Below are 22,914 nucleotides of genomic sequence, written 5' to 3'. Positions count from 1 at the left end.
GCCTCCAGCCTGGACTCCCCTTGGGTTCTCAGCCCACTCCCTCTCTTCTCTCACACCATCTCTACTGCCATGTCAACCTTGGCAGTGTACCAGGATCCCCCCACCCCCACCCCAGAGCAGGGGTGGGTGGGGGAGCTTTATAAGATGGAAATTCCAGGGCCTATGCCTAGAGATGCTAATATCCTGACTTGGGGGTGGGACCTGGGCAACAGTATTTATTTTCTGTAGACAGTAGAGATTTATGATGCATAACACGTGATGAGCATGATGGCTTGCCGAGAGATAAGGATGCCTCGTTTCCATAATTAGGAAAATCATTCATCACGTTATTGCATCTGTATTATTTGTCAGGACTAAAATCTACAAGAAGAGCTGGCTAAGGGCAGGAACACAGTGTAGGAGAGACACAATTTGCTGGCAATCTTGCTGGCCTTCCAAACATCCACAAATACAGAAGAATTCAGTACGATGTCCTGTATACCCATCCTGTGATGGCAGTTGTCAGAATTTTTATTTGACATGCATCCTAAAACTGGAATCAGAAATAAGGAGTTGGAACCAAACTAGTATTAACAAGTCAAACCGCATCCAGAGCTAAAACATCTAAGATCAGGAGCAGGTAGACAGCCAGAAAACATCAGGTACTCGATTTATTTTTACTCCTGGGAGTGCTGCCTAAATGTTTTTCAAAGGGAAAAGCTGATTTCTTTTCTTTTTTTTTCTTTTCTTTTTTTTTTTAAGATTTTAGTTATTTCTTTGACACACACAGAGAGGTAGAGGGCAAGTACAAGTAGAGGGAGCAGCAGGCAGGGGAGAAGCTCCCTGCTGAGCAGGGAGCATGATGCAGGGCTCCATCCCAGGATCCTGGGATCATGACCTGAGTCTGTGACTTAGGTGGGCACTCCCTGAGACAGCAGACCCCTGGTGGTCCGGTGATCTGAAGGAACAGCACACCGGAAAGGCAGAAGTGGCTCTGGTTGGTAGAAATCCCTGCCCCGCTCTGAGCCCGGCCCCCACGCTCTGCATGTATAAGGCGCTCTCCCAGCTGAATCCCGGCACAGGTAGGGGGCTCAAGAGCTATGCCCTTATCATCAGGAATTCCTCCCAATTCTCTCATGATTTCTTCCCCATAATCAGTAGGAAAAGCTCTGCATCGTCCCCTCTTCTTCCTTCCCCTGCCTACTCTTCCAGGCTCTTTTCATCCGACAAACGTTGATTAACTGTCTCCCAGGTGCCAGACACAGAGTTGGCCACTGGGATCCAAACCAAAAGGAGTGTGCTTTGTGCCCTCCAGGGGGGTACACAGGTGGCTGGGGAGACAGTTGGGTTGCCGACAAGGTGAACAGGCTAAGTGCTCTGTTCTGTAACATTTGCATGGGGAGGCGGGGAGCACAAAGGAAGTGCTTTTGCTCCCCCAGCGAGGTCAGGGGAGGCTTATTCAAAGGCAGTGACATTTGAGCCCTAAGGAAGAGCCCGTTCTCTGGGATGGCATCACCGATGAAGAGAGTGTTCCAAGGAGAGGGGACATGAAGAACCAAGTATTGAGGCCAGAAAGAGTGGGATGTGCTCAGGGCAATACAAGGAATTGGGGTTAGGCTGTGGATGGGGTGTCTGGGCAGGGTGTAGGGGTGGAGAGCAGGGTGTTAAGAGTTTTCTGAGCCAGAGTAAGGACTTAGGACTTTGCTTCAGGGCTGAGAGAAGCCACTGAAGGATTTTAATAAGGACAATAACATAAGTTTATATATATATATATATATGCATGCGCAATTTTTAATCTCACCAACATAAGAAATTCGACTTTAGTTTTCTATGACCCAGAAGAAATTTACCCCTGGGGCTAGGACTCTGTGAGGCCGGGACTCCTTGCCCTCCTCAAACCTGGGGTACACTCTGTCTGCACCAGCCCACTTTCCTTCTGGTCGGCTTCCTGTATTGAAGAGGTTGGAGAGCTAAAAACTACAATCCCCATACTGCCTTGCAGTTCAGGTTCCAAGGCGGGCCCCCGGCTTTCAGCTCTTGGTTGCATGGGAGATGTTTGGAAGGTGGGCGCAGGACAGAGGCCATGCTTCTGCTGCTCCTGTTCCTCCCTCTGTCGCTGTCGCCATTGCCGTTGGGGAGGGGAGTCACAGGCCAGGAGTGGGGGCAGGGAGGACGTTTTCTCCCCCACAGGCAGCACTGCCCAGAGATATGGAGATGTGCTGGGACCAGCAGCTGTGGCGAGAGCGTCCCCACACTCATGCTCCTGAGGGAGGCCAACCGGGTGCTTCCCAGGCCGATCGGAGCCCCCTGGGGAGCCATCCCTGGAGACCCAGCCCAGAATGCTTCCATCCATTCCTGCAGCACTTCGATGCCTATGTCCAAGCACTTTCTATTCAAAAGAGGGTGCCCCTCTTGGGGCCCGGAGGACCGCTCTGCAAGTCCTGCTCAGGCTGGGCTTCAGCCAGCACCAGGTGAAGCAAAGCCCTCTCCACGAGGTCCAGGAAAGCACCGGTGTTCTCACTGTCTGCCTCCCGCAAGATCCCTAAGTGGGGAGAGGCTGTTCCCCCAACACAGCAAGGGGCTCAGACACTGGGTCATCAAAAAGAATGACAAAGGTCTCCAATTACCAATAAAAGTCCCTTTATTCTATATTTTCTCCAAGGAGATCAATGTGACACAGGGGTGACTCTTTATTGGAGAGACAGACATTCAGAATGATAAAAGTGGCAAAAGCTCAGGGTCCTATAGAAAGTACACTGAGTTCCTTCGACCTCGGGTGCCTGGCAGCCGCCTTCTCCACCTTCTCCACCTTCTGGTCTGAGACACAGCCGTGGCTAGGAATAAGTGCGCCAGGGAGCGAGAAGGGGACTGCTCCCAGGAGGCACGGGCCCAGCTCAGCACTGTCTCTGCCGGAAGCGCAGGCTCACCTTCTTATTGGGAACCAGGACAATGCGCGCCATGCTCCTCACCTCCCCTGTCTCGGGGGCCAGGACCACCTCATACTTCTGGATCAGCTGGGAGGGAACACGCCTGGGCATTAGAATCTGCGATCTCCAGCTGCTCCCCTCCCTCCCCTGCTCCCTCCCTGTGCCAACCTTCCACTCCCCGCCCTGGTCTCCACCAGCCCTCCCTGGCCCCACATGGCCTTCCAGCCTCTCCCCACTCACCCTTGACAGCAGCAGCTGCATCTCCAGCTCTGCAATCCTGCGGCCCAGGCAGGCCCGGACCCCATAGCCAAAGGGCACAGAGCCAAATGGATGTTGGACTCCAAGTGCAGCAGGCTGGTTCTTCCTCAGCCAGCGGTAAGGCTGGAAGCTCTCCGGCTCAGGGAAGATGTCAGGGTCCCGGGACACCACGTAGTGACAGAACACAAACTGGGTCTGCAGGGCAAGAAGGGGCAGCACGTCAGCTTAGGGCTCCAGGGCGGCCCTGGGAATCCCAGCTCTTCAGCTCCACTCACATTCTTGGGGAAGAGGAAGCCATTGACTTCAATTTCCTTTTCTGTGATGACCCGGGAGTTCATGGGGACCACAGGGTAGAGGCTGCAGGGAAAAAAGGTGCACGTTTGCCTCTGGTCCCCCAAGTCCTTCTTTTCACCTCGCCCCTGGCCCTAGTTCCAACCCCCAGCCCCCGCTCCCGACTCCTGTCCCTGAGTCCTCCTTCGCGCAGACCCTGCACTCCCAGGAACCACCGCCTACCGCAGGGTCTCCTTAAGCACAGCTTTGAGCAGGGGCATGTGGGCAAAGTCCTTGGGCTGGGGCACCTGTCCGGCTGGTACCACGCCCACCACTTCTTTATGCAGTGCGGCCTGGATCTCTGGGTTCTTTGAAAGATGGTACAGGGCCCATGTCATCGTGTTGGATGTCTGGAAGGCAGAGGGAGAGAGGAAGTGAGGAGGGATTTCTAGGCAAAAGGCTAGAGAGGAGGGTAGTAGGAGGCTGAATGGGCATGCACCGTAAAATGAATTTGCCAGAAGCAAGGTGGAAATAGACACAGGGGCTCATGAGGACGCTCCCTGCGGAGCGTGACTCCATAGCACGCGAGGACCCATGAGATGGAGAATCGAGCTCTAACAAGGAGTTTGGAACAGACAGCGACCCCATGCGACAAAAGGAAAGCAGAGACCAACTAAGAAGATGCTTGTGGTTGAGCTCTCCACTTAAGTTACACCTTAAATAGATGTGAGACGAAATTGCTAGGTGGCCAAGAGAGGCTCCAGGAGGCGATGGGGTCCCTCTTACAAAAGGACCGTTCCCTGCCCACCTCCGCCAGGTTGAATGACCTCCCCACTGTTTTCCATCTAGCTCTACATCTAGCATACAGAAAGAGAAGCAGGTACCTGGAGGGACGAAGGTCAGGCTCAGGTGAGGGTAATGGGGAATTGGTTCAGGATAGGAGCTGGAAGCCCCTAGTCTCCTCGCTGGCCCCCCTCACGCACCGTGTCTACGCCAGCCAGGAGCAGCTCAGGCAGGCTGCCCATGGCGTCATGAGTACTGAGCTGTCCTCTGGTCAGCAGGAAGTGCAGGTAGCCAGATATCTGGACCTCATCTGGCCCCCTTGTCTGCAGCTGGGTCTCTATCTCCTTGAGTTTCTCATCAATCAGCTTCTTCCCTGCAGGGACAATGGAGAACAAAGGCGATCAAGGTCAAAAGTCATGATCTGGGGCGCCTGGGTGGCTCAGTGGGTTGGGCCTCTGCCTTCGGCTCAGGTCATGATCTCAGAGTCCTGGGATCGAGCCCCGCATCGGGCTCTCCACTTGGCGGGGAGCCTGCTTCCCCCCTCTGTCTGCCTGCCTCTCTCTGCCTACTTGTGATTTCGCTCTCTGTCAAATAAATAAATAAAAACTTTAAAAAAAAAAAAAGTCATGATCTCCAAGGACCAAGGGCCACTCTGACAGCTGATAGTGGGAGGCAGAACGTCCTGGCACAGACCTTGGAACCCACTCCCCTCCCCCTCACCCCTACACCTGCCACTTCCTTCCCAGGCCTCCTTACCAAAAGAGAAGATGGTGTTCCAGCCATCCAGATAGCGCTTCCAGAAAGGGAGCAGGGAACGGGTCCACTTGGGGAGAAAGGTGACATAGACTGAGTTCTGGAACATGAGCCCAACAGATCTGACGAAGGCCACCGTGTCCTGGGGGATGGGGCGCTCCAGGCAGCCAATACGTTTCTCAAACAGGATGTAGCAAATAGCTGGTGGTGCACAAAGGATGTGAAGGGAGGCGGTGTCATGGCGCCCACTAGCCAGTGGCCCTGCCCCTGACCCCCGCCTCCTCCTCCTCCCAAGGACCCTCTCCCAACATGGGTACCTTCCAAAGCAAAGTAGTAGAAATGGTGAGCCATGTCAGACACCTGGTCACCCGAGGCGCTCTCTGCCAACAGCCGGTTCAGGTGGGCCATGAAGTTGTCGATCACCTCATTCACGACACCAGCGTAGAGTGCAGCCTCACTGGGCTTCAGCATCCGCTGGTTCAGAGCCTGGCGCAGCTGGTACCAGTGCTGCCCTTCCCTGTGGGGAATGGAGGAAGCGCACACTTGTGAGTAGCTGATGGAGGCTGGATTCAGGGGCGTCTCCCCCCTGCCCTGTGACCCCAACAGAGTCTGGGAAAACCTCTGGCTCCTCGATTTAGAATTATAGAATCACTGAACTACAAAAACCAGAATCTTCAAATCACAAAACTTCGGAATCTCACTACAGCATTGAGGAAGTAGTCAAGGTGGGCATCTGGAGTCAGACTACCCAGGGCCAAATGATGATTACAGGTCTGATGACTACTGGCTGAGTGACCTTAGGCAGGTGACTTCTGTGCCTCAGTTTCCCCTTCAGTAAAATGGGAATAATAAACGTGCCTATCTTAGTAGGATTGTTCGGACAATTACAGGGCTTCGATCAGAGCCTGGCAAATGGTGAATGCTTAATGAATGTTGACTGTGATTATCTTAGGATGATATAATTCCAGAATCTTCTGTATGTGAAATTAAGGAAAAAGTGCAATGGTTCCAGTCCTTCTGCATGGAGGATGAGGAATAAAGGAGGAGCAAATTAGGGTTTTGGGAAGCTCAGATTCTAGACCTTCATGCTCTGCTTGGCTCAGTGAGCCAAAGGGACAGAGAGACCCACCTAGGAGATGTCCCAGGTCTTCTTGCTACAGTCATCCAGGAGGGGGTTGGGTCCCCACCCGGATTAGAAAGGGATGCTCATCAGGGTGGGAACCTGCCTCCCACAGGGGGGATTCAGGTCTAGGGGCTGTCCCCACCCACAGCTGTCCCCCAAACCTACTACCTTTCCTAAGCAAGCTGGACATGGGTCAATTTTTTAAAAGCTCGATGCAGAGTGGTAAGTACAATATGGCCCAATTTCAGGAGGAAGAAAAGAAACCCTATAGATCCATATGTATATTCACATGTTTCCACATAAAGTAGGGGAGAATACCCACCAAACTGTCAGGATTACTTAGAAGGATGGAATGGGAGTGGGCAGTAAGAAGACAATGTTTTATTATTGGACTTTTTACACTAAGCACTACTTTTGAATTGTAAAAAACCAATAAGGTATTTCAAAAAGAGAGATATTAGGGGCGCCTGGGTGGCTCAGTGGGTTAAGCATCTGCCTTCAGCTCAGGTCATGATCCCAGTGTCCTGGGTTCGAGCCCCACATCGGGCTCTCTGCTCAGCGGGGAGCCTCCTTCTCCTCTGCCTGCTGTTCCCCCTGCTTCTGCTCTCTCTCTCTCTCTTTCTTTCTGTCGAATAAATAAATAGAATCTTTAAAAAAAGAAAAGAAAGATATTAAAAAAGGCTTACAGCAAGAATTGTGGGTTTTTTCTAATTTGGAAAACTATTTATTTAAATGAACCTCAAACCCCAGGAGCTTTCTTTATTATGTTGGGAAAAGCTGCAGAAAGGTCAACTGAAATGCTGCTGAAAAAGAAATGAAAACCAGAATAGACTCATTTACTGGAACTTCAGGGTGTGGGTGCTTCTCCAAGAGTAAAATAATTCTCCCAATAGTAGCAATCAGATTTGCAGAATTTAAATGAGAACATTTCAGTGGTTGTTAAAATATTTCCTGGGAGAACAATGTTTCATAAAATGAAATTTTATTTCATTTCATTCAATTTCAAAAATGTTTATCTATCTACCTATCTATACGCATATACACACACACATATATACATTTTTTAAAATAAAAAGAACTTCTCATTGGTTAGCAAAATAACTTTAAAATACATATAAATGGTATAATATAATTAGGAAACTGGCTATAGAGTGAAACACTATAAATAGATAAATAGGGGTATGCATAATGTCCAGCTCCAATTCTAAATCCTGAGCCATCAACTCTAGTGAAGACTTGACCTGGTGAAAACCTAAGACCCAAGTCCTTCCCTCAAGGCCAGACATCAAGTTAAAGAGCTCTGGAAGGACAGACATTCGATTCTCTTTCCATAACTTTGAATAAAGGGCTCGTGAATGGTTGCAGTTCTGAAACTGTCCACCTGTGAAGGAACCGCAAAAAAGAAACAAACATGCGGTGGAAGAATGAACATCCAGGCATCAAAGACAGATGAAATGCACCCACCAACTGGTTTGCTTCCTTTCCAAAAGTATCAAGGCATTAAGTTCTTAAATTCCAGAATCAGAGAGATCGATTCCACCGCTCACTAGTGGCAAGTGATGCAAAAACCTCTTTAGGCTTCAGTTTCTCCATCTGTAAGTGGAGATAATCACACTATCTTGGGCTGGTGAGAATAAAACGAAATAATACATGTAAAGAAACTAGCCTGATGCCAGGCATGTTCTAAACACCTGCTTAGCTATTATCGCTGGTATGGCTACTGCAACCACGGCCAGGACCGACTTTAATCCCTTAAGAAATGACGAAAGCATGAGATGTCAAGCAACTAGGGAAAATAAAAGTCTTTCATTATTTCTGAAGCTCTGTTTACATATTACAGCAAAAAGAAACCTGTACTAGGGCGAAAGAAGTGATGGGGATTAAAGAGTACACGTAGGCTGATGAGCACTGAGTAGAATCAGAATTGTTCAGTCATTATAGGGTACATCTGAAACGAATAGAACCCTGGACGTTAACTATACTGGACTTAAAATAAAAAACAATTTGTAAAAAGCCCTGTAAATACCCAGTTACAACCTGTAGCCCTGGGAAGGGTTCATCACCAATGATTTTCAATGCTTTATCTCAATTGGCATATGCGTATATGGCATATTTAGCCCATCCTTGAATTTGTCACTGCCAAAATAACCTTAACTCTTCTGGGTGTAACTTCAAGGCCGAAACTTACATCTGTCTCTGTGTATGGAGAGCATCTGTGAAAGTTATATCCAACAACAAACCTATAGTACATAATTTGGGAAATATTTTTAAAGTTAAATTCAGCCTTCCTAACTAGTATGGTGATGGTGTTTTTTTCAACTATACACAGATATGTCCTATTATGATTGAAGTTGGTATATTTTCAATCATAATGTGGAATAACGGAGCTTGAAATGTCCTAGAGATAGCTTGGAGATATTCCACTCCAAACTTCCCATTTTACATAAGAGAAACATAAGGCCAAGAAAGGTGAAATTATTCCTTTGTCCAAAGTTATACAATATACTAGTGGAAAAGATAATGAATGGTCGGTCCCTGGGCTTCAGCCATCCCAACCACAACTTTTTAGACTGAGTATCAGGCTCAGAGGATGCAGGGAGAGCCCACTCTGCCCGTTATCCACTGGCTTCCCAATACCACTGTCCTTGGGCCTGGCCCTCTGAGGCCTTGTACCAGTCCCTTCAGGCCCCAGCTCACGTGGTGAAGGGCCCATAGGCCAGGCCCTGCTGTTCTCGGTGCTCCTTCCATAGTTCCATGTCGTTCCGTACTGGGTACTTGCCCTCTTGCCGCATCACTCGCTCCAGGAGGGGGGCACTGGCCAGGTTCACATGGGTCTGAGGCCCTACGCGGGTTACCCACATTGGACCATACTTGGCCTTGTTCAGCACCTGTGGGGTTCAACCAAAGCTGAATAACCATGGCCTATCCAGGCAGGCATTTACTAGAGAGGAGATGGGATCAGGGAGCATCTGATAGTCACACCAGGGTAAGTGGGCTGGGCAAAAGCGCATTGTATAGGAGGCAGACACTAGGATGGCCTGTGGTTCTCAAAGAACACTGAAAAACATGGGTACACAGGAGTTAGAATACTGAGAGCAATGAGTAGCTGGCAGAACTGGGGCAGTCGAAGTCCTTGGAGAAATGAAATTTTAGAAAAATGGGATATATGGCAAACTGGGGTCTGTTTTGAGGTACAGATATTTGGGGTCTGAGGTTTTAGAAAAATTGAACCCTTTAGTGAGGTATAGTAGAATGCCTAAGCCTTTAAATAGAATGCAGCTTGCTGTCAATGAGATAAAGATAAATATCTCATATAATCAGTAAGAAAAAAAAATACAATAGAAACTCCAGGAAAAACAAGAAGCTGAATGAGAAAACCAAGATTCAAATAGGAAGTACACTATGTAGTATGAATTTTTAAATTTATTTTTATTTATTTTTAAAGTATTTATTTATGGGGCGCCTGGGTGGCTCAGTGGGTTAAGCCTCTGCCTTCGGCTCAGGTCATGATCTCAGGATCCTGAGATCGAGCCCCACATCAGGCTCTCTGCTCAGCAGGGAGCCTGCTTCCTCCTCTCTCTCTGCCTGCCTCTCTACCTACTTGTGATCTCTCTCTCTCTGTCAAACAAATAAATAAAATTTAAAAAAAAAAGTATTTATTTATTTATTTAGAGAAAGAGAGAGACAATACAAGTGGGAGGGGCCGATGGAGAGAGTGAGAGAGAGAGAATCTCAGGCAGACTCCATGCTGGGCTCAGAGCTCGATGAGGGGGCTCGATCCCAGCACCCCGAGATCATGACCTGAGCCAAAACCAAGATTCAGATGCTTAGCCAACTATGCCACCCAGGCACTCTGGTATGAATTGTTTTTATTTTTCTTTCTTTCTTTTTGTTTTTAAAAAATTTTAAAGAGATTTTTATTTTTATTTATTTATTGACAGAGAGAGACACAGTGAGAGAGGGAACACAAATAAGGGGAGTGAGAGAGGGAGAAGCAGGTTTCCTGCCAAGCAGAGAGCCCAAAGATAAAAGGACCCTGGAATCATGACCTGAGCTGAAGGCAGACACTCAATGACTGAGCCACCCAGGCACCCCATGAATTTTTTTTTTTTTTTAAGATTTTATTTATTTGTCTGAGAGAGAGGAGCTAGAGCGAGCACAGGCAGACAGAGTGGCAGGCAGAGGCAGAGGGAGAAGCAGGCTCCCTGCCAAGCAAGGAGCCTGATGTGGGACTCCTCCCAGGACCCGAGCTGAGGGCAGCTGCTTAACCAACTGAGCCACCCAGGCATCCCGGAATTTTTTTTAAATAAAAAAAATTATTAGCTGTGTTAAGTAACACAATTTTCAAATATTTTATCTTAGAATTTCTAAAGCACTTGACAATTGATACTCATAGCGCCTATGAAATTGACATGAGTATAATGTTTTTATAGTCGCTGAAAATGAGGGGGGAAATAAATATATTTTGGGTTTAGGGGGTAAAACTTAAGAAGAATCCACAAATACTGAGGCTAAATTTACTGGCAAAGTTACACTTACAGACTTGAATATGAAACATAGTGTTTTCCCAGGTACTTCATCTTTCATAATCTCTTACTGAAAAGATGGTAAGGGGATCAGAATCTCCTCAGTACAAAAATTAGACCAAAGCATTTCTGTAAAAGATGTGTTAAAATTATAGAGAGGTGATCTTTCATTCAAATCATAGAAGGAAACTTCACCCAACTCGTGGTCCAGAAAAATAGCCATCCTCCTGGGTTCTACTATTGACATTGAAGACCAGATTCTCCCAGGACCCATGTGACTCGATTGCCTTCAATATATTACTCAGTTACCCAGAATCCACCCTGAACTAACAGCTGATTCTGTCAGTTCCTAGGAAAACAACCTTGACAAACCCCCAACACCTTTTTAGTTTTGTTTCCCACTTCTACGTCCCAGTAATGCCTGCTGGTCTGGTTTGGAACAGATGGCTGTCTGGAAACTACAGTGATTCTTGGAGAAAAACAGGCATATCCATACATTGCTGGTGGGAGTCTAAAATGACACAAATCTACATTGAGGACAATACGCTAATATTTATAAAAATTACAAATACATTTATAAACAAAGTATGGGATGTCTACATAACGGAATACTATATCACCTTAAAAGAGGATGAGCAGCTCCTTGTGCAGTAATAAGGAAAGATGGACTATAATGTGGGAAGACTGATAGATAACCCAGGCTGTTAAATGGAAAAGTATGTTATCTTCTCTCTAAGAAAGGCGAGCCAAATAAGAATACACAGCATTTACATTCGCTTTTATAAAGAAACTAATGAAAGTGATTAGCTATGGGTTGGTGGAGGGGACGGCAGTGGGAGGCAAGACTACACGAAGTATATCTTGTCATATTGTTTTGGGTTTTGAACTACGAGAATGAATTCAAAATTTTTTTTAATCTAAAGGGGAAAAAAGAAAGTGTTTTGTGAAATAATGAGTCACCTGCTGTTCATCAGGTAATTCCAGAAAGCAGGAAAAGTTTGCTAAACCTCTCGATTCATGTATATACTCCTTAGATTTATAAGTGGGCCCTAGCTTTGTTCACTTGGTTTATTTCTTATAAAGGTTCCATTTTTTTTAAGTGGTACTTTTATGGGGGCACCTGGGTGGCCCAGTTGGTTAAGTTCCAACTCTTGATTTCAGCTCAGGTCATAATCTCAGGGTTGTGGGATCGAGGCCCAAGCTGGGCTCTGCAATGGGCGTGGATCCTGCTTAGGATTCTTTCTCTTTTCTCCCTCTGCACACTCACCCCTCTCTCTGTCTCTAAAAATGAGAAGAAAAGTTGTAAGTCCTTATATGTCTGTTTTTCTGTACTGAATTCCTTAGGAGAATTATCCTAAATGTAAATTTTAATTCATTTCCAGTTGGTTTATTTAAGATACTAATGACATAATAATAATGATAATCATAATAAATATTTCCATGGAGCTTACATAAACCAGACACTGTTCCAAGCACTTGACTTATTTTAGAAATTCAGTCCTGGGCACCTGGGTGGCTCAGTCGTTAAGCATCTGCCTTAGACTCAGGTATTGATCATAGGATCCTGGGATAGATCCCTGCATCGGGCTCCCTGCTCAGCGGGAAGCTTGCCTCTTCCTCTCCCCCTCCCCCTGCTTGTGTTCCCTCTGTGTATCTCTCTGTCAAATAAATAAACAAAATCTTAAAAAAAAATTCCGTCTTCACTACAGCTGTAAGAGAGGGGTGTAACATTACCACAGTTTTGTAGATGAGGGAACTTAGGCCCAAGGAGGTTGCCCAAGGTCACATTACTGGGAAGTAGAAGAGTCAGAATTCAAACTCAGACCACCTAGATGGAGGTCATGCTCTCCACCACTTGAGAAAACTGACCCCTGAGAAAAGTAACTGTGACTTACTAACCAGAAACAAACTTAGAGCCTTGAAAAATAGGTACAATTTAAAACCAACATAACTGGGGCGCCTGGGTGGCTCAGTGGGTTAAGCCGCTGCCTTCAGCTCAGGTCATGATCTCAGAGTCCTGGGATCGACCCCCCGCATCGGGCTCTCTGCTCAGCAGGGAGCCTGCTTCCTCCTCTCTCTCTGCCTGCCTCTCTGCCTGCTTGTTATCTCTCTGTCAAATAAATAAATAAAATCTTTAAAAATTAAATAAATAAATAAATAAAACCAACATAACTACACAATAAATCAGGGGTCCTCACTGAACTACTGACATTTGGGGCTGAATGATTCTTGGTTGAGTTAGGATTGTCCTATGTATTGTGCGATGTTTAGCAGTATCCTTGGCCTTTACCCATGAGCATCTCTCTGCTCTCCAAGTTGTGACAATCAAAAACATTTCCAGACATGGCCAAAATGTCCCCAGAGAGGCAAAATCATGCAGGTTGAGAACCTCCACAATAACCCCCAACTTTTTATCATTGTTGTTGTTGGTTTGTTTATTTGTTGTTGTGTTTTGTAACCCCAACCTTTTATTTTTATTTTTAATTCTTAAAATTTTTAAATTTTAATTTTACATTTAAAACTTTAATTTTTTTAAATTTTTAATTTCTAATTCTTTTTTTTTTAAAGATTTTATTTATTTATTTGACAGAGAGAAATCACAAGTAGGCAGAGAGGCAGGCAGAGAGAGAGGAGGAAGCAGGCTCCCTGCTGAGCAGAAAGCCCGATGTGGGGCTTGAACCCAGGACCTGGGATCATGACCTGAGCTGAAGGCAGTGGCTTAACCCACTGAGCCACCCAGGCGCCCCTTAATTTCTAATTCTTTAATTTTAGAGGACTCTTTTTAAGAAACAAAACCTCATTTTGAAAAAAAAATACTTATCTGGAGTTCAGTTTCTTTTCCTTGCGGTAAGTTCAAATTCAATCCCATGCAACAGTTGTATAAAATGCAAATAGTGGTTATCTCTGAGTCATGGTTTATAGATAGGTTACTTCCTTCTTTATACTGTAATTTGTTTTTCAGATTTTCTACCATGATCTTGGAATGGAGGGGGTCATGTTTTAAAAGATTAGAGCTATAACCATTTACTTGGGGACTGGCTTCTTGTCTGGAATCCAAAGCCTCCAGCACCTCTTCCTGGCTTTGAGTTTGCAGATTTCTGAGACATCTCCCCTTTCCACAGGCTATGCTTTCTTCCCTCTTCCTTCGTATTCCTCTTCTCAGTTTACTCAGTGGAACTTAACTAGGATCTATTTCTGTAAGAACTTATTTTAGAAAGACACCAGAATACTTGCTCAAAGAGTGTGCGCTATCTGTGAACCTACCATTAGGCTGTAACCTGAGCCAGTTATAAAGCCCCAAGGTTCTCAGATAGATCCTGTCCAAGTGCCACTTTGCAGAACACAGTCCCCTAGGGATCATCTTCCAGGATGAATGGGAGGGGTAGCTTCCACCAAGTGAGATTCTGAAGGGGGAGAGTGATGAATTCACTCAACATTCATTTACTGACCTCATATCCTGTTCCTCCTATACTGATCTCGGCGCTGAGGATACAACTGTGAGCACAGCAGGCCATCTCCCCTTAGAGAGTTTACATCTTACTGCATGAGCCACACACTGGAGTTGCTTATAAACTGCTCCCTAGTTACATCTTGTCTCCTCAACTAGATTGAAAATCTTCAAGGGTAGGAACCATGTCATACTTTGTTATTGCTTCCCGTACTGTCTGACATATCACTAGACACATTTTAGACACAATATTTAATAGTTGTCAGTGAATCAGGTGGAGAAAAGTTGCAGACAATGCAGGCTGCAGACAGAAACAAAGACAGACAGAAAGGAGGTGGGGAAGGAGATTCACAGGAAACTGATAACAGTGGCTCCAAAGGAGTGGTCACTAGGTGTAAAAGCCTGGAAGAGTAATCTGAAAAGGAAATTAAGAAAATGATTCCCTTTAGAATTGGGTCTGTTCTGGACTGAACATTTATGTTTGGGGGAGTTTATATGGTGAAGACCTAGCTCCCACCCCCCAGTGTGGCTGAATTTAGAGATGGGGCCTCTAAGGAAGTAAGATTAAATAAGTAATTAAGATTAAATAAGAGTGAGTCCCTGATCCAATAGGATTAGAAGAGACATCATAAGAAGAGAGGTCAGAGAGCATTCTCTCTCTCTCTCTCTCTCTCTCTGCACGTAGACACCAAGAAAGGCCATGTGAGGACACAGGGAAAAGGTGGCTGTCTACAAGCCAGAAAGAGAGCTGTCACCAGAAACCAATGATGCTGGCACCCTGATCTCAGACTTCTAGCCTCCAGAACTGTGAGAAAATAAATTTATATTGTTTAAGACACTCACGTTTTGGTGTCTTATTATTATCTGTCATATTTTGTTATAGCAGCCAGAGAAGACTAATACAGAGCATCCAAAAGAATAAAATATGTAGGAATAAATTTAGCCAAGGAGATGAAACACTTGTACACTGAAAACTACAAAACATTGCTGGAAGAAATTAAAGAACTAAATAAAATGGAAAGATAGCCCATGTTCATGGATAGGGAGACTTAATATTGTTAAGATGGCGTACTCCCCAAAGTCTACAGATGCAATTCAATCCTCACCAAAATGCCAATGACCCTCTCTGTAGAAATGGAAAAATCAATCCTGGGTCACCTGAGTGGCTCAGTCGGTTAAGCATCTGCCTTCGGCTCTGGTCATGATCCCAGAGTCCTGGGATCCAGTCCCACATCTTGGTCAGCAGGGAGCCTGATTCTCCCTCAGCTTGCCTCTCCCTCTGCCTGCTGCTCCCCCCTCCAGTTGTGCTCTCTCTCTGTCTCTGACAAATAAATAAATAAAATCTTTAAAAAAAATCAATCCTAAAATTCACATGGAACCGCAAAAGGCACTGACTAGCCAATAAAATACTGAGGAAGAAAAACAAAGTTGGAAGATTTACACTTCCTAATTTTAAAACTTACTACAAAGCTACAATAATCAAAACAGTGTGGGTAGTAGCACAAGAATACACATATAAAAAAAATAAATAAATAAAATTTTTTAAAAAAAAAGAATACAAATATACACCAATGGACAAGAACTGACAGTCCACATCTATGGTGAATGGATTTTTGTAAAGCTTGCCAAAACCATTCGGTAGAGAGAAAAAAAGTTTCCTCAACAAATGATGCTGGAACAACTAGAAAACCAAGTCCTAAAAAATGAAGTGGGACTCCTATTTCACTTCCTATACAGAAATTAACTTAAAATGGGTCAACAACCTAAATATAAGAGCTAAAATTATAAAAGTCTTAGAACAAAACATAGAGGCAAATCTTCATGACCTTGGATTTGGCGATGGATTATTTAATTTGACACTAAAAGCATGAGCAACTAGGGGCGCCTGGGTGGCTCAGTGGGTTAAGCCGCTGCCTTCGGCTCAGGTCATGATCTCAGGGTCCTGGGATCGAGCCCCGCATCGGGCTCTCTGCTCAGCAGGGAGCCTGCTTCCTCCTCTCTCTCTGCCTGCCTCTCTGCCTGCTTATGATCTCTGTCTGTCAAATAGATAAATAAATAAAATCTTAAAAAAAAAAATAAAAAAAAAATAAAAGCATGAGCAACAAAAGGGAAGAAAAAGGTGAATAGGACTTCATAAAAATTCAAAATATTTGCACATCAACAGATATTATCAAGAATGTGAAAAGAAAATAAACAGAATGGGAGAAAATATTTGCAGATCATATGATGAGAATTTGATATCCAGAATATACAAAGAAGTCTTAAAAAACTCAACAGTAAGAAGACGGTGATTTTAAAATGATCAAAGGACTTGACATTTCTCCAAAGAAGACATACAAAGGGCCAAAAAGCACATGAAAAGACATTCAGCACCATTGGTCATTAAGGAAATACCAATCAGGGCGCCTGGGTGGCTCAGTGGGTTAAGCCGCTGCCTTCGGCTCAGGTCATGATCTCAGGGTCCTGGGATCGAGTCCCGCATCGGGCTCTCTGCTCAGCAGGAAGCCTGCTTCCCTCTCTCTCCCTCTCTGCCTGCCTCTCCGTCTACTTGTGATCTCTCTCTCTGTCAAATAAATAAATAAAAAATCTTAAAAAAAAAAAAGGAAATACCAATCAATGCCACAATAAGATACCACTTCACACTCACTAGGATGGCCTTAATCCAAAACAAACAAACAAACAAACAACAACAACAACAAAAAAAAAAACGAGCTTTTGGTGAGGATGTGGAGCAAGTGAAACCCTTGTACACTGGAATTGTAAAAATGGTGCAGATGCTATGGAAAATCATTTGGCAGGTCTCCAAAAAGTTAAACATTGAATTACCATATGATCCAGCAATTCCACTGTTCAGTATATGCCCAAGAGAGATGAAAACATGCTACACAAAGACTTGGACATGAATGTTTATAGCGGCATTATTCATAATAGTTGAAAGGTGGAAACAACCCGAATGTCATCAGTTGATGAGTGGATAAGCAAACTGTGGTCCACACATACAATGGAATATTATGTCACATAAAAGGAATAAAGTAGGATACATGCCACAACTTGGGTGAATCTTAAAAACGTGTTAAATGGAAGAAGACACAATCGGCCATTTACTGTATGATCTTTTTTTTTTTTTTCAAGTAGGTGTCACACCGGCATGTAGCCCAGGGCAGGGCTTGAAGTCATGACCCTGTGATCAACCAAGACCTGAGCTGAGATCAAGAGTCAGACACTTAACTAACGGAGCCACGCAGTCGCCCCTCTATGATCCTTTTTATATGACTTATCTGGATAAGCAAATCCATAGAGACAGAAAGCAGATTAATGATTATCAAGGGGGTAGTAGGAGAGAGGAATGAGGCGAGATCAACTGGGGACGGGTGTTTTTCAGGGGAACTGAAAAAGTTTTGACATTAGGGCAAGGTAGTGGTTTCATAACATTGAGAATACACTAAATGCCACTTAATAGACACTCTCAGATGACTAATTGTATTATGTGAATGTCCCTTAAAACAAAACAAAACAAAAAGCCTAGAAGTTGGTGGTATTTAAAACCTCCAAGGGCGGGGCGCCTGGGTGGCTCAGTGGGTTAAAGCCTCTGTCTTTGGCTGAGGTCATGGTCCCAGTGTCCTGGGATCGAGCCCCACATCGGGCTCTCTGCTCATCAGGGAACCTGCCTCCTCCTCTCTCTCTCTGCCTGCCTCTCTGCCTACTTGTGATCTCTGTCAAATAAGTAAATTAAAAAAAAAAAAAAAAAGATTTAAAAAATAAATAAATAAATAAAACCTCCAAGGGCACCTGGGTGGCTCAGCAGGTGAAGTGACTGCCTTGATTTCAGCTCCGGTCTTGAGCTCAGCGTCATGAACTCAGACCCCAGGTTGCCCAACGCTTCCAGAGCCTCAGCAAGAACTTGTTGTGAACAAAAAAACAGCCCCTGACAGGGTGCCTGTGTGGCTCAAGTTGTTAAGCTCTGCCTTCAGCTTGGGTCATGATCTCAGGGTCCTGGGATCGAGCCCCACATCGGGCTCTCTACTTGGTGCACAGCCTGCTTCTCCCTCTCTCACTCCCCCTGCTTGTGTTCCCTCTCTCACTGTCTCTCTGTCAAATAAATTAAAAAAAAATCTTTTAAAAAGAGTAGCCCCTCAGAAAAGAGAGAACAGAGAAGAGGCTAAGAAATGTTCGCTTGAGTTGGTTCTTCTTTGGGTCTAAGGTTTTCTCTCTTGTAGATCAAGGAGGAAAGAGAACCAGACCAACCTTCCTTTCTGCTGTCAGCTCCTAACCCAGGACAAAGGATTAAGCTTTGACGGGTATTTGTTGGTTGGTTTGTTCCAGAAAGAACACAGCAGCAGAGTCTCTGAGAGGGCCCTCTGTTGTGCAAAACTCCTGTGTTTGCAACTTTCCTAAGTGATAATTTGGCAGGCCATACATATCAAACCTCTGAACAAAATCTTTTGCACAACCATTCCATTTTAGGGCTTTATTCTGCAGAATGAAATCAGGACAGGCATGATATTTAGTGATAGATATATTTGTGAAAGCTTTACACATAAAAAAAAATCTAAATATATAACAGTAAGGTTCGGCAAATTCTGAAGCCATACAACAGAACACTATTCAGCCATTAAAAATTGTTGTAGAAGTGTTTGTTGATATAGAAAGGTATGCATATTTATTTATTTTTAGATTAAAAAAACTTATTTGAGAGAGAGAGACAGCATGAGCATGGAGGAGGAGCAGAGGGAGAGAGAGAAGCAGACCCCTCACTGAGCCGGAAGCCCGACCACACAGGGCTCGATCCCAAGACCCTGAGATCATGACCTGAGCTGAACACAGTCGCTTAACCAACTGAGCCACCCAGGAGCCCCCATATTTATTTTTAATAAAGGGCAGGTTGCAAAAAACAATATATGATAAGCTTTCATTTTAAAAAAAAAATATATAGGGGCACCTGGGTGGCTCAGTGGGTTAAGCCTCTGCCTTCTGCTCAGGTCATGATCTCAGGGTCCTGGGATCCAGCCCCACATCAGGCTCTCTGCTCAGCAGGAAGCCTGCTTCCCCCCTCTCTCTCCGCCTGCCTCTCTGTCTACTTGTAATCTCTCTCTGTCAAATAAATAAATAAAATCTTTAAATATGTATATATATATATATACATACGTATGTATATATATATATTTGATGACACATTGGGGAAGGTGTGGAAATCTATTCACCAAGGATAAGCAAACGGTGATAATGCTTACTTATCACTAAGATCAGGTGTGTATTCATGTGTTCATTTCACAAATGTTTATCCAGCACCTACGTGTACAAGGCACTGTGACCTGTGCAGGGTTTGGGGATCATGGACGCTTAGGATTTTCTTCTTTCTGTGTCTTTATATCTTCTGATTTCTCTACAATAAACACATATGTATGTGTGCAGAATATTGTTGAATAGTCTGCATATTACATCAGCCACATCGAAATGACATTTTCTCCTACAGGTGGTATGCACTCATAAATAATTAGCACACAACTCACATTCATGTGATTTTTCCCCCCAAAAAACAAGAGTAATTTTTACAGCAAAAAAGTGCCTGTTGCTGTCATGTGTTTTTCCCTCATCCACAGCCGGCAAGATCAGTGCTGGAATCAGGGACCGCCTGGCGGGAGACTTTGTTCCAGTTCCAGCCCCAACACTAACAGGCTTTGTCACTTTGTCGGATGACAGCTTCACTGTGGCACCCTCCTGACCTTGCGTGTACACACAAAGGCTAGAAGTCAGCTTTCTCTGGGTCTTCGGGGCTGAACAAGCTGTGACCCTCCCGGGACACCGGAGGACAGGAGGCCAACCAGGAGCCACCACGAGGCCACACAGCAACTGCCCTACCATGTCCCCTGGAAGGCTGTCAGGAGACAGACAGCTTCTCCTCTGGGCTCTGCTGAGCTGTGTGTTTTCTGCCCCGTACCCCTCAGGAATGAGCTACAGAGTATAAACCCCCCAAGCTGCAATGGAGAAGGGGCCCCCCCACCATGGGGTATGCTGCAATTCACACTCCGTCATCCATCCCTTTTGTTTCTGGGCCGTCCTTTTGCGTGCGTGGGACAACGACGTTGGGGAGCTGCCACCTTTGGCTTATTCTTTTCACTCCTACTGTAAGTAATGAACTGTCAAAATCTTTACCGGAAAAATTGGTTACGTCTTGGCCTTGCCTAGTCTAATGTGTGAACTGGACACAGCTGGTGCCCAATATAGGGCTGGTAAAGTTAGAATACCCTTTTAGAAAATGGGGACCATGAGGTCAGGTATGGGGATAAAGCAGAACCCAAGATCTAGGAACATAAGTGCATTTGGGGAGTGGGCGGGGAAGTGTCCTCCCACCGGCGGACGGCATGGGCCAGAACAGGAGAGAGAAGGCAGAGGAGCATGGGTCTTCCCACCATCCTCTCCATCCTGTTAATAAAAGGCCACTGAAAAGGTGCTGTGGTGGCTCAGCTGACCTTGCGGCTCAGGTCATGATCTCACGGGTCATGAGATGGAGCCCCAGGGCGGGGTCCGGGCTCAACAGCGAGTCTGCTTGAGTTCTCTACCTCTGTCTCCCTTCGCACCCCCCTCCAACTCGTTCTCGCTCATTCTCGCACTCTCGCAAATAAATAAATAAATAAATAAATAAATAAATAAAAAGGCCACTGAAAATTGAAATTAACTGCAAAGCTGTCCTTCCGTTGGAGCTGTCCCCCTGCACTGCTCCTTTTCCCCTGACCTTCCAGCCCCTGCCCACTTCCTGAAGCACCTGAGTTAAACCCTTTGGTCTGAATATCTGTAAAAAGCGACTGATTCGGGGCGGGGCTGGGTGGCTCAGTGGGTTAAGCCTCTGCTTTGGCTCAGATCATGATCCCAGGGTCCTGGGATCGAGCCCCACGTTGGGCTCTCTGGTCAGCAGAGAGCCTGCTCCCCACAACCCATCCCCCGCCTCTCTGCCTACTTGTGATCTCTGTCTGTCAAATAAATAAATAAATAATCTTAAAAAAAAAAAGAAAAAAAAAACGAAACCAAAAACAAAGTGACTGATGGTTTGGAACACGAATGGCAGCCAAACAAGAACAAAAGGGAAAGTGATTCCGGGAGAGGTCCATGAGTCAACTCCTCCTATAAACTGTTGCAAAATGAGCGGCCGGTATTGAGACGTCTCCCTGACAGTGTTCCTAAAGTGTCAGGAACCTTCCTCTGATGTCTCAACTTCTCATTGTATAATGACATCTTGTTGGTTGGCAAGCTGAAGGTCTCAGAAGGAACGACCGGTAAGATTCAGAGTCCATTTGCCAAGTACTTTTGGAAACAATGTTGGTAGGGTAGCATGGAATCTCTCTGGCAGCCAGAGAAAAATGGCTGTCTTTTGCCAACTAAAAAGCAGTATATTCCTGATAGAAAAGTTGCACCTGCACGACGCCTAGGTGGCTCAGTTGGTTAAGCATCTGCCTTAGGCTCAGGCCAGGAACCTGCGATCCTTGCTCAGCAGGGAGCCTGCTTCTCTCTCTCCCTCCACCTGCCGCCCCCCTGCTTGTGCTTTCTCTCTCTCTCTGTGTCAAATAAATAAATTAAAATCTTTAAAAAAAAAAAAAAGTTGCCCCTATAAAAAGAACCACATAGAACTGGTGGGGGGGGGGTCAGCCCATTGCTTCTGACAGGTTGACTTACGTGGGGTTTTTAAACCCTCCTCGTCAAAGCTGATGAGGTCACAGCATCCTTTTAGGAGAAAGACAGTGAGATCCCACAGGCCAGCTAGCGAAGTCTGTAATAGGATCCTGGTAGACAGTCACAGACCCAGTGGACTTGTTTAGTGACAAGGTGACAAGGGTCTTTGACCATGGTCCCTGAGAGCCCTGGTGAGTTGTGTTGGTTTTTAGAGCAAAAGGGGAAAGGGCCTCAAAAAATGGTTAAAAAGCACTCCACAGTTGTTCCTTACTCTTCTGGATCACCAAGGAAAGCAACACTGTTTCCATCGGACAGCTGGCTGTGGCTAACAGGTAAAATATGCCTTGTTATCAAGGGCACTCAGTTGCTCAGAGATACACTGAAGTCCCCTCTTACAATGAACAGGAAAGGAAAATTCTGGAAAGATTTGGTCAAAAGCCTAATGAGACTCTGGAAGTTTGGTCACTCCAGGCAGTAGACGAGAAAACCACACCAGGGACACCTGGGTGGCTCTGTCAGTTAAGCATCTGCCTTTGGCTCAGGTCATAATCATGATCCCAGCATCCTGGAATAGAGTCCCACATCGGGCTCCTTGCTCAGCAGGGAGACTACTTCTCCCTCTGCCTGCTGCTCCTGCTGCTTGTCCTCTCTCTGACAAATAAATAAGATCTTTAAAAAAAAAAAAGAAAAGAAAACCACACTGGTTCCACCAGATGAGAAGGAATGGAAATCAACATGTCACTTAATGATGGACCCCATGCTCCTTAGACACTCCGGCCACAAGCACGAACGCCTCAGCTGTTGAAGGAAAGACAGACAAAGACGGATCATGGCTTGTTGCACTGGGTCCTTCCATTCGTAAGGAAACCATCATCTGATAAGCACCCAGGGATGACAAGGGAGGAAGTCATAACTTCCCATAGGGACGTTGTAACCACAGCTGGATTTATAGTGGAAAACATAAGTGCCCAGATGATCAGAGCTAGTCACTTATGCTGAGATCGAACTGTTTGTTCAATGGGCACCATCAGGCTTTAGGGGACAGTTAAATCTGCTCCTGCACCCCAAAGACAGATGCTGGAAAACTATTCGTCTCTGGGCAACCAACTTCCCAGAATGGAAGCCTAGACAGAGAGTAAGGTCAATGGCCCTCAGGCTAAGCAGGGAGAGGGGCGTGTTATG

At 45.5% G+C, this 22,914-nt stretch overlaps 1 protein-coding gene across 1 annotated transcript in view; it reads right to left on the bottom strand.

The window, feature by feature from the left end:
* Positions 1 to 2,597: 2,597 nt before the first annotated feature.
* LOC125095290 (sterol 26-hydroxylase, mitochondrial) overlaps positions 2,598 to 22,914 on the bottom strand; it is a 36,871-nt gene continuing 16,554 nt past the window's right edge. Inside the window, exons 3-10 of the mRNA XM_047721548.1 lie at positions 8,791 to 8,981; positions 5,288 to 5,487; positions 4,974 to 5,171; positions 4,418 to 4,590; positions 3,678 to 3,844; positions 3,440 to 3,521; positions 3,147 to 3,359; positions 2,598 to 2,993 (exon numbers count right to left, since the gene is read on the bottom strand). Of these exons, the coding sequence (XP_047577504.1) occupies positions 2,874 to 2,993; positions 3,147 to 3,359; positions 3,440 to 3,521; positions 3,678 to 3,844; positions 4,418 to 4,590; positions 4,974 to 5,171; positions 5,288 to 5,487; positions 8,791 to 8,981 (1,344 nt within the window). The 3' untranslated portion in view covers positions 2,598 to 2,873. The remainder of the gene's footprint in view (positions 2,994 to 3,146; positions 3,360 to 3,439; positions 3,522 to 3,677; positions 3,845 to 4,417; positions 4,591 to 4,973; positions 5,172 to 5,287; positions 5,488 to 8,790; positions 8,982 to 22,914) is intronic.

The sequence above is a fragment of the Lutra lutra genome, chromosome 3, assembly GCF_902655055.1.
Source record: "Lutra lutra chromosome 3, mLutLut1.2, whole genome shotgun sequence".
Lineage (NCBI taxonomy): Eukaryota > Metazoa > Chordata > Mammalia > Carnivora > Mustelidae > Lutra > Lutra lutra.
The sequence above is the reverse complement of the archived record's forward strand: the minus strand, read 5'-3'. Positions and strand labels throughout refer to the sequence as shown.